Source organism: Castanea sativa, chromosome 5 (assembly GCF_040712315.1).
Source record: "Castanea sativa cultivar Marrone di Chiusa Pesio chromosome 5, ASM4071231v1".
In the NCBI taxonomy this organism is placed as follows: domain Eukaryota; kingdom Viridiplantae; phylum Streptophyta; class Magnoliopsida; order Fagales; family Fagaceae; genus Castanea; species Castanea sativa.
The window spans coordinates 24500000-24512292 of record NC_134017.1 but is presented as its reverse complement, the minus strand read 5'-3'; the positions used below and the strand labels follow the sequence as shown (position 1 = coordinate 24512292).

The 12293-nt window shown below is 32.4% G+C and overlaps 1 protein-coding gene across 1 annotated transcript; it reads right to left on the bottom strand.

Annotated features, from left to right (window-relative positions):
• Positions 1 to 934: 934 nt before the first annotated feature.
• Positions 935 to 11289, bottom strand: LOC142634968 (protein ANTI-SILENCING 1-like). The gene is made up of 11 exons (XM_075809194.1): positions 10933 to 11289; positions 8727 to 8895; positions 7781 to 7960; positions 7117 to 7481; positions 6766 to 6792; positions 5279 to 5371; positions 4187 to 4241; positions 3926 to 4016; positions 2985 to 3093; positions 2729 to 2845; positions 935 to 1083 (listed from the first exon to the last, which is right to left on the bottom strand). Exons 1-11 carry the CDS (start codon positions 11287 to 11289, stop codon positions 1015 to 1017), a joined length of 1632 nt encoding a protein of 543 aa, XP_075665309.1. The 3' UTR covers positions 935 to 1014.
• Positions 11290 to 12293: the final 1004 nt, after the last annotated feature.

Sequence of the window (12293 nt, the reverse complement as noted above, 5' to 3'; positions counted from 1 at the left end):
GGCAAAAGAAGTGTCTAATTCTTTCCCATTTTGTAATCTAGTCTCTAAGCTTAGATCAATAATAATAAACTAGTAAATTATTCGATTTAATTTTACACTAGTTTAGAATGTTATTCGAAACCAAGACGTTGTACTTTTTCTTTGATTATACTAGAAATGCCACTTTGTAATTTCTATTTCTCACTCTAAAATCTGTAATTTTTTTTTTCTGGTTTTCTTGTTATTTTTTTAGTTATTTTTTTTAATTTCTTAATAAAAAAATAACAGCTCCAATAATGTAAAAATCTCAATTTAGTGGGTAAAATATATATTGCTAGCAACTTACAAGGTTACAATTCTTGTATATTTAGGGAGAGTTGCTATTGAATTTCAAAATGGCACGAGTACTAGTTAATTTTGTCGAATGCCACCTAAAAAATTGAATGTAAAATTACCTACCAATCACCCCTTTTGAGATAAAAGTTTTGTACATTGGGTAGAATCTACTAAGGTTTTAAGTTATCATTACATATTCCAGCCTACTTATAATCACACAATAGAAAGACTTTCATCAAAAAAATTCAAGGATGAGAACAAAATAAGAAAATGCAAACGGGGTATCATTCTATAATTCAATACTTTCATTTCTTTATAACCAATGATTCAATACTTTCATTTCTTTATAACCAATGATTTACCTGATGATGGAAATTATTTAATACTTCAGAAGTACCATAAATGCGTACTCCCACTCTCACATAAACTGTGAGTCTCACAATAAATTTAATTAGTAAGACCCACAATTATGTGAGAAGAAATACACATTTATAGTACTCCAGGAGTACCTAATAATTACCCCCTAATAATATGAAAGAATAAATTTATACCAAAAATTGAAGCTCCAATTCATTTTATCCTATGCATGTGTGAGGCGCTCCTGTATCTGTATGCAGTCCAAAATATATTAGAGCATTATCCTTTTGTGGCTCTCACAATTTACAAAATACATAAATTTCCTCAAAAAGATGATTCTGTTCATGTAAGTTCATTGATTTCAGTTGGTTTCAGCTGGCTCCTAAGCTCTTGCATCTCCTTCGCTTGACCCTGCATAAACAGAAGGGAAAATTTTAAAATCTGAAGACTACATACAGGGGGAAAGTAAAAAAGAAAAAGATATATTACATAAAAAATATGATAACTGCAAAATATTGTAAGACTTCTCAAATTGGGACTTGCATCCCCAAGGTTTGTTCCATTGCGTTTTACTGTAAAAATAGATTATAAATGTGCAATCTACTTTGCAATGCAACGGCATTTCTCATGCACATTTCTTCTAGATTATCAGAAATAATAAAGTTTGGCTGCAAACTTTGTTATAGCGGAAGGCTACAAGTCTCACTAAAAAAATTAACATGGCTATATATTTTGAAAATCAAACTATTTGTTTGCATATTCTTTATATTTTTAATACATGTGTCAAATTTCAAACCAATCCGATATTATTTACTATTTGATCCGTAGTAAACTTATTTTTTATGCATAATTCTAAACTATAAAAACTTGAAATTTAAAATTTTGATTAATGACAGTTATTGATTTTTAATCTTCTAAAAATTTTGTAAGCATGTAGGATATAAGATAAAATGTAATCCAATAATGAATTTGTCAAAATTCACACTCAATAAAAAGATATTAAGTAGAAATGTAATCTTAGGCTACAATCAAGTTGTAGCCAAATTTTGCCCTAACAGAAAAAACGTAATAGATTAAACTCAAGTAGGACAAGATGATGCTTCCCAAACCTCATACTGAAATTAAACTAATCGTACAATATGGCATGATAATATAGTTGAAAATTAGATTGAAATAGATTTTATACGTGCATGCACGCATGTATATTCTATATCTTCTCATATTTTAAAAGTAAAGACTTTAATAGTGTTAGACATGCATGAGAATGGATCTTTCAGTATAAAGGCATGGGCTATAAAATTCCTTAACTTTCTTAATTAGTAAAAAAGTGTGTGAACTGAAGAAGGTATCCTTTTCTTCCTTGACACAAGCAGTGAATCCTCAATGCCTTAAAAAGAGTAAAACTTCTAGATTAGAATATTCTTGTTATTTAAAAAGAAGGAAAAGAATCATCATAGTAACTTATCGTATCAAATGAAAAACAGTTTAATATTAATTACCCATTAAAATAATTTTATTTTATTTTTTCCTAAATAAAAATTTGTAAATAGTCAAGGAGCAACAAGCCCTTGTTTGAATAAAAAATTAACTTTATTGGGAGTATTATGGGTAAAATGCAAAACACCCCTTAACTTTGGGTCAAAATCAAATTGACCCCTAAGCTTCTAATTTGAGAAATACTTAAATTGATCATTCTGTCTAAATTTATGTCTTTCTATGTTTCCCTTTTTTTTTAAAAAAAAAATTCATACTAGAATTTATTTTAATAAAAAAAATCTGCTTAAATTATAATTTAATTAACCTGTGTTTTTTCTCAATGAAGAGATATTAAATCAAACCAAATAATCAATTTGGATATTTATCAAAGTTCAGGCACTTCTAATTCAAATTTAGAAGTTCAGGATTTTTTTTTTCTTTTTCATTTTACCCTTATATTCTATATATAAATTACCACTATGAAACATAAATTATCAACACACAATGATCCACCAGTGACACATGCTCTAAAACATAAAGTAGCAAAGCACAATAAAAAGAGTTTATGACAATAAAGCACCTCAAATAATAACCTCCAGCAAATATCTGTCCATTCCTGTAGGTGACGCCACTCCATGGCAAAATCATACTCAATTGTATTTGGCTGCGCAGAGTGTGATGTTGATACTGCATTTCTCTTTGGAAAAGAAAAAAAAAATCCACACATAAAAATCATGTACCTAGTGCACTAAACTCCCACACACACATATAATATTTGAATCAAAGAGAAAATGAAATGCAAAATCAAATGAAATTAGTCAGCAGGATTAAATCACCTTCACATCACGTTGCCTTTGACGCTTGTTCACATCAAGAACCAGATGGCCAAAAAATTTGGCTGGTTCTCCCTGCTGTGTTAGAGTTCCTTTGCAACCAACAACAGGCCTGGGGTCAAACAAAGCAACAAGAATATCAGATACATGTAAAATTGATCTTGCATAAAGTTTCATAATATTTTCATCCATAGCATGTTATTCATGTTCCTTTGTATTGGTATAAGAATCCTTTTGAGTACCCCAAGAGATAAGTTTGAGTTTTAGTACTTTGAAATACTAGAACTTCCTAACTTTCTTGTCTGGGGAGAAGAGACTTCATGGTGATGGATCATAAATGGTATTTTGAGGACCATGGAAAGCATAGCAATCATTATATATTAAGTCATTAGTATTTTACGGTTATTTTTGTAATCCAATAATTAAGATTTTCTCAAGTCATTAGAATTAGGTTTCATAAGCCAATTGGAATTAGGGTTTACTATGTCAGTCGTAATTAGGATTTAGTAGTCTATATTAGCATAGTATTGTACTCCTATGGAGACATTATTTTTTATGATGAATAAAATCTAACTTAGAATACTCTCAATGGTATGGTGCTAACTCCAACCAACCTTAGGTCATCACTCCTAGATCATCTATCCTTTATTTTTCCATTCTTCAATTTTATTGTTCCATTGTTTTGGTCTGTCATGTGCCAAGTATATATTAAAATCTACAGAGATTTTGATTCCCTTGTGAATCTTCAATTTACAATATTCATGGTATAACTACTCTTATTAGTATACTAAATACCATCTTAAGTTTCAAAATGTAGTTGTACACTTCGCTATAAAGGACCGGAAACTCTGAAGTCTCCAAAAGAAAATTCTAAATGCATCAACACTAGAATAATTAGTACAATGCACAAACATAGAAAATAGAGATATTGATGGTACAAGTACCTTCCATCTTCTAGAATCAAACATTCACTCTGCAACTTAGATATTGCAGCCTCGGCTGCATCCTTTGATTTGAATATAACCAAAGCCTTACCTGTGAGCACATGAAAGTTTAAACAATAAGCATTGGAGCTTATGAGTTTGACTTTTCACTGCACCCCAATCAAAGATCCAATACTAAATAAAATCTGTGACTATTTGGTGAATGCAAAAGGATAATGCCAGAACAAGCTCCAATACCATAATGTGGGTGTGAAAAAGTACCCTGTTGTATCATCTTTGCCTCAACCCTCCTATTAAATGCATTCCAGACTAAATCCTAAGGAGGAAAGGTTAAAAATGATAAGGATCAAATAGGATGCTATAGACTAGGCTGCATAGATTCCATGAATGTAGCAAACATATCAAGATTAACTATCACTTTATTCAGGATTTATTCAAGAAGAAATAAATTGTCACCCTCTTTGTTGGATCAGATGATCAATTGGGTGATCTACTCACAAAGCCATTATCATGGTGATATTCTTACAAAGTTGTTATCTTGTGACTCATTTCAAATGGAATGTAGAGTGGAGATACAGTTCAAACTCAAGACCATCTGCTCTAGTATTAATGACAAATTACCAATTAGCCCAAAACCTTCAAGTACTAGGAAATAGTGAATTTAATCATTCAACCACTATTCTAACAAATTTAATTGGGGAACCTAAGGTATAATACTTAAAAGAACTATACCTGAGTTTTACCCTTTAATTATTTATATTAGGTAACAGTGCTAGAAATAATGTTCTATTAGTGAGGAATAGGTCAGTAAGCTTTTCTTTCCTATTAAAGTACATCCTGTAATGTAAAGGATGAGATGTACTAGATTACCACACGTGCATCTATCATTCAATTTTAAGGATTGGTTTAAAGTATCTTTGAAATACAGTTAGGTATGATATTTCTTCAAGGACATATTATAATGTTAGGTTTAAATTTGAATAGATTCCTCACATAGCTTGTCTGGTATTCTGTATAAACATGTCACAATTTGCATTTGAATGTAATAATAATAATAATAATAATAATAATATAAGGTTGGAGTTGGACAAGTTTGCTTCTTTGTAATCAAGTTCCATATCATTAACTCCTATAAAAATCCTAATTTTTTACATATTTGGGAATCTCTTTTCCAAGCATGGGCCAATTCTTCTCTAAGATCAAGGAAAACATATGAAATATGAGGGCAATATGCAGCTCATATGCAGGGAATTAATTTTGCAAAATCATACAGCAAGGTTTTGTCTTTTTCCCCCTTTTTGAGGAGGGGAGAAGAAAACAAGAGTTATGAACCTGGAGAACCATTAGATGTACCTCTACTTCTAGTGATGTATATGATGGATCTAGATTATTTAGTAGGACCAAGGTGCCCATTTCTTCAGCTGTCTGCAGTCTTTGATCCCAAGGCTGAGAAAGTCAAAAAGAAAGAGAGATGGTTAAGATATGATAGTATCATTTTTGCATATCGTAAACTATATTTTCATTTTTTTTCAATTTGTAGATATTTCCTAAGGTATCTATGAATGAAATGATGATAAGCTCTTCTAATGAACTAATAACTAGTTTATGTACTCCCCCTAGCTAGATGGGGAGTACAGGAAATATATTAGAGATCCTGTTACAGCACATGGAGGACATAGATCTATAGACACCAAGAATGGAGCAAGGTCCTCTATGTATGTACACAGGATATCATGTTGGACCCAGCACCCAGGTCCCACCCACAAGAAGTTTAGCTCATTTAATAAGCTTGTCCATCAATCAGGTTTCTTGTTTTAGTTAAAACAGGAAAATTTATTTCCAAAGAAGGAAAAGTGAGGCAGTATATTACTAACTTGGAGAAGAAAATACATTACTGATGTGGAGAAGAAACTGTAGGCAGCATGGGTTTTCTATATAAACTAGTGCATATGTGGGAATTTAGCAGACGGTTTAGGTTCAAGAATTGATCAGCCGATCAGTGAAAAGAAATAAGTGACAGTCACTGCATGAGAGTTATCAAAGAGAAAAGAAAAAAAATCCTGCATGTGAAAGCAACAAAAGTAAAAGTTTTTTCTATCCAGTTTGAAAGGTTTTTACACAAAATTTAGTGTTCTTGTGTGTGGTTGATTTATTTTCTTATTGGTTTGTGATATTTGCTTGGTAGTTTATTGTCCCAACATCTCACAACATTCCAACAGCAAACTCTGTTAAGCATTTTCTTGGGTTAAAAGTTGTCTAAATGAATTACCTAAAAGCAAGGGTAAATTTAAAAGGTGCAATGTAGGGAAGAGGGAACCAAGTAATATATTGGAATAGGTATGTGATTGTCACTCTTTGCAATATTGATAGAAGGTGGTCTACTAAGACCAATGACAGAAGGCTGATTGAGAAACCATCTTTGCAACATTCTCATGCTACAAAAACAAGGAAATATTAAGGATGTTTCACGCATTATTGAGATGGATGGCTACCAGAAAAAATAAAACCATTTAAACCAAAGAAGGAAGCTGCAAAAAAAGAAAAGTCTCATTTCAAAGTTCAGGAGAATTATTCTATTCCTATGGAATATCAGGATTCCCCTGACTGACAACTTATTGTGAAAGTTGAATATAGGTTGAAATCTTTCATGTATTATCAAATAGAACATTTGATCTTAAATCAAGTACCAGAAACTTCATTCTTTTATCCGCATTAGAAGTTTAAAGCAGCTTCCCAGAAGAAACAAAAATAAAAAATAAAATCAATGCAATATTGATTCATGTAAGCATAAACACTGTAAACTAGCAATTCCATGGTAAAATAGAAATATGGAAACTCACTGGTTTCTTGAACCAAGTGCTTCTATCCTGCAAGCAAGAAAAGAATAGAAATTAGAATAGTCCTTAAACTCAAAAAACAAAACTCAATTGAATGTGTTCTTGTTTGCAAACAACTTCCATATTGTGGATTTGGAGACCATCCAACATCAAGACATAAGATTCCAAGTCCCACTGTTATATACATCAGACAGTTATCAAATTTCTCTAGATGTTTTATACTCAATGTTAATGAGTCGCATATGGCCCTTCATGTTCTTATGAAAAAAATCTGAAATTATGAAAAGTATATATCTTTATCAACCTTTGTCTATTTAAGAAATACGACATTAACATAAACCACTCAAGACTTACAGCATCTGGCCTTCTAGTAACCTCCAAGAATTGGGCATGAGTTTTGGCACCCCTATTCCCAGCAAGTTCAGGAACCATTTTATCAGAAGCATTGCCTGCCTTCCCATCAATATCCTCCCCCTTTTTGGGTACCTCTTTCTGGCTATCCAGAAGAAGCTTCCTCTTTTTATTAGGCCTGGTATCTGATTCATTCGTAGGTAATAAACTATCAGAATATCTCACTTTAGCTTCATCCTGATCTTGTCTGAATGATATTTGACCAGGTTCAGTCCCATCTTTGTTGATAGTAGCCTTCAGCCTTAATGTGGAATTCTCATTTGACATACACTTATTCTCACCCATACTAGTCATGGCCCTTTTGGATTCTGCACATACCATAAACAAGTTTATTTCATCCAATAAGTTAAATTCAGATGTAACACGTACAAAGTAGGCATAAAATAAGGATTAAGTGATCAAATTCACCATGTTCTATTAGGTTAAGCATTTGGGACAACTGTTAATTTATCATGTGATCAAAGTGATCCTAAGTTCGAAACATGTCTCCCCACCCAACCTTCCATTTAAAAGTTAAAACTTTCACATGTTGGGCCCCACTTATTGAGGTTAGAGTTTGGGTCTACACATGAGAGGGAGTGTCAGAATAATTGCAGTGAGGAATCACCTAGCAGCACTGGGCTTACTCCATTGCCAGACTTGTCAGCGTTTACAGCACTGCCCCCCTTCTCAACCAAACCAATCTTTGATGACAAAACTGATCTCCCAGCTTCCGTTTTTATATTCCTTTTAAGATTGGAAGGACCAGTGAGCTTTGGATCTTTCCTCTTGTTAAAAAAGTACTCCACTGCAATGCATACAAATATTTGAAGAGAATGAATGAAAATTAATGTCAATTCAAAATTAAAGAGATAAGAAAAACAAGGGGTTGTTTGGTAACGTTGTTCTAGTAACGTTGTTTGTATTTTTTGGAAATACTTGTGGGTAAAAAAGTGTGTGGAAATACATGTAATGCTGTTTAAAAACTGAAAAATGCTGCTTAAACTACCCTACCAAATGGCCCCTTAGTTATCAGAACACATGAAATTCTAGTATATTAGGGATTTGGATCTTATTGCCTTCCAGTTTTGAAATCATAGGAAAATCATTATTAGTGCACATTTTAGAAGAAATGAAATTGAGTCACTCCTAATTATTAATGAATGTGGAAACAAGACATATATTTTAGAAGAAATGAAATTCTAGGGGATTTTTTTTTTTACCGGATAGTAGATTGGGGATTTGGATCATATTGCCTTCCATAGGAAAATTATTATTAGTGCACATTTTAGAAGAAATGAAATTGAGCCACTCCTAATTATTAATGAATATGTAGGACCAAGATATATATTTAGATGAACATATACAGAAGCATTCTACAGCAAGACTCATTGTGCAACTCAAGACTGTTGTCCATTTAAATTCCATAAGAATTGGTCAAAATTTCAAGGGATCAACAGGAAAAATAACTCACAAGAAAGATGAAACATTTCTTAGTCTCAAACGACAAGGTCAAGATATTTACCTGATATAATCCTATTTCTTATAAAAAGCATCATTATCAATATTTGTACCTTTAATTCCAGCTATTTGATCATTAAACTTCTCTGAAATTACACACTTTTCAACATCAACAGTACGGTAAAAGAAGTAGTCGGCCCTTTTCAACTCTGTTTTAGATGCATGAGGATTTCTCTCATCCTTCGATGTACAAACAACACTGCACTTTCCCACAATAACTTCCTGAAAATAAGGGAGAGAGAAAATGGACAGACAGCTCTGTTCAGTGAATTTTGAGATAAGAGATGCAGTGATTAAATAAGGACAAAAGATGCCAACAGTTGATCAAAATGATACAAATTCATTTCTATTATTTAAAATCAGGAAAAGGAGAGAGTTTATGTAATAACATTAGAAGTCACACCTTCACCAAAAGCATGGAACATAATCTATAAGGTTAGTAACTCTATTTATGCCTATACCTAGCCAAACCGTCCCACCTAAAATCCATATAAACAAAGAAGCCTTAATTCTACATGGCAAGACCCCTTCAACTAACCTTATTTCACCACCTATTAGGCACTAATCCAAGCAACTCTTTTCTGAAATACTGAAAATCTCACCTTTTCCGAGTTACAAGATTTTGGCCCCAAAAATAAAGTTAGACTCTCTTTGAACAATGTATGGTCCACCAACACTAAACTTCAAAATTTTCTATATTGTACCTTTTTACTAATTCGATAGTGACAACCAGTTGAGCTACAAGGCTCTTGGCAACTTCTATCTTATACTAGAGCTAACTTTGATATGACAATACATATGGTTGTCAGGTAAAGAGTTGGTCAAATTCCCCTAACTAGAATAACAAAGTCAAGAAGATATTGTGAATACTACATCTACATACAAGAGAGTTCTCTAACCTGAATCATGAAGTCAATATGACGTTATATAGTGTAAATGTAATGGGTATTATGTATAACAATAAAATACTAAGAATGAAACCTTGACTGAAAAATTTTTGGATGCTTGATTAAGATGAATTCTTAAATATTTAATAGATGAATAGAAAACTTACTAAACGGTACAAATTCAATGCTAGATGTATATCTGTTGAAGAACACTTCAACTTATCTTTCCACTTTTTCTCATGCTAATAATATTTAGGGCCCGGTTGGTAGAGGAGTTTGAGTTGAGTTGTTTGTAGTTTTTTGAAATAAGTGTGGGTGAAAAAGTGTGCGGAAATGTGTGTAATGTTTGTTTAAAATGTGTATTAGAACTAAGCTACCAAACAGGACCTTAAATTTGGTTCTCTGATTTGACTGGCTGTTGATGTTACTTGCAAAATTATATCTGTAATCGAGAGTGTTAATACCTGTTTACAGATTTTTTTTACCTAATGATATAGCTCTTTTTTGTTCATTATTTAATAAAGTCCTAAATACTTACGAGTATTGGTAGCTCCTACCCAGATTTCACCATCAATCACTTCAACTAGCTTCCAAGACTGTTTCTTCTAATCTTTCACGGAACTTGTCCAAGTCTAAAAGAAAGATTTGCTGCAATATGCAGAATGATAGCATAGAACATCTATACAAACCTCAGTGGTAAAAGAAAAACAAAAATATAAAATTAATTAAATAGTAGTGAGTAGTTAACTATGCCCATGGTACTTTATTGCCAAATCCTTTTACATTGGGTTGACTGCCAATGTAAAACTTTTCTCACATCTCATGAACATTGATTTGATTACATTCCTAAAAGGATATACCATGTAGCCTAGTTTTAATTCTTAGTTGAAAATGTGATACAATAACAGTGAGTGACCAGGTCAGTGAGGTCACCAACTTCAATTTCTTTTAACTTCTCAGGAGTATTATCACCAACTTCAATTGGTTGATTTTAACAGTATGACTCATAATCTAAGTTGGAAAATGGCATATAAGGTGAAACTTGTATCGAACTGCTCTAGATAAGTCTTAACCTATCCTATTAATCTTGAGCACATTTCTTTAGTAAAATAAAATCAGAAAAACATCATACTACTACAGTATATGAATAATAATACCCATAGTTGCAATGCACAATTGCCAACTTGGCCTGTGTGTGCAATAAAATTGACAGGATGCAGTATTAGAGATATATAACTTTACTCACAATAACTTAGCTCTCTTAAGATATATTTTAACCATAAGAGCCCTTCTTTTTGTATAAAGCCCAACCAAATGCATCACTAAAGTTCCAAAGCAAGGAAAAATTAGACATGAAAGAAGTATGACTTACCAGAGGATTGATGTAATCCCGACAACCTACACCCTGACCAGATGCTAAAAATAGCTCATTCCATTGTGGATTATGATTCCCCAAAATATCACCTATATCAATAGGACGACGAAACCGCACAACCCTCACTCTCTTTACATGAGTTGGAGTCTCAAACATTTTGACAAGCTTACAAATAGAGGTCTCAGTGTCACCTTTGCAGTAAATGTAAGCACAGTCATAAACGTTGTATTCCACATCCTCGTAAGTAAATGACTCATAGAATTGAATGCGCTCATCTGTCCGGCTAACTCCCTTCTTCCTACCCCATTTAAATTTCATGTTATCTTCAACCTTTTTCACTCGAAGATGTGACATACCGTATTTTCTCCAAATATTAATGATGCTCAGCACAATCCATCTTTAAAAACCTTGAAACCAAAAGAAAGTAATTATATTGATATAATTAAGATAAAACCAAAACAAACAACCTCAAAGAAATAATCCACTATAAACCATATTTAGACACCAAAAATTCCATTACAGCTTTGGTAGGGAACGACTAAAAAAGTATTTTTGAAGGATTAACGTAAGATAATATGAAAGGAAACAATGACATGGGACTTCCAGCTGAAATTTACACATCAATAGTAACAAAAAGTGTGATGAATAAAAAACTGCTTGGTTGAATCCAGGAAAAACCAGTATCATTATCAAAACAACAGCTAAATTACACACCATTTTTAAGTGTACATATTGATATAAAACTAAATGTTAAACTCGTTATGTTTTATTCTTATAACTTATAGTCTTATACCATCTTGGACCACATAGCTTCCAAAAGGTTACATTTCAACATAACCCAAAATCTAAAGAGAGAGAGAAATCTAAGATCAAACTCGTAGTAGCTATATAATTTCAGAAATTATCCACGAATAAATAAAACATACAAAAATAAATAAAAATCTCATTTTTTACCAAACATCAAACATAATATACCAACCTTATACAGAGGATTAGTTTAAAACCTTTAACCAGACCCAAAATAGTGCGGTGGCGGTGGCAAAAGCCAAAAGGGGACTATCATGGAGGAGGGCTCAAAAACCATATTGGCCAAACCAAAACAAAAACCAAAACCTTAGTTCCAAAATTTTGGGATCAGCTATGGAACTAGTCAGGCACCACGCACTAAGTACTAACCCACCAAAACTTAGAGTTAAACAGAAGTCCCATGAACCGCATTTGTAAATGGGAACTCAAGAGTCAAGACATAAATGCTACAGTATAAGCAATCATAAATCAATGCATTTGGACTCAAATACATACAACATATCCATATTTATGTTCCTATTCAAACCCATTTTTTTCCTTTTTCGAATACA

Excerpts from the sequence above, each read along its gene's own strand:
- LOC142634968 (XM_075809194.1), bottom strand. The coding sequence starts at position 11,289 with ATGTCACATCTTCGAGTGAAAAAGGTTGAAGATAACATGAAATTTAAA. Across the intron at positions 6,793-7,116 it reads TTACTAGAAGGCCAGATGCT|GATAGAAGCACTTGGTTCAA; the intron begins GTAAGTCTTGAG and ends TCTTGCTTGCAG. Across the intron at positions 3,094-3,925 it reads TTGATTCTAGAAGATGGAAG|GCCTGTTGTTGGTTGCAAAG; the intron begins GTACTTGTACCA and ends GTTTGACCCCAG.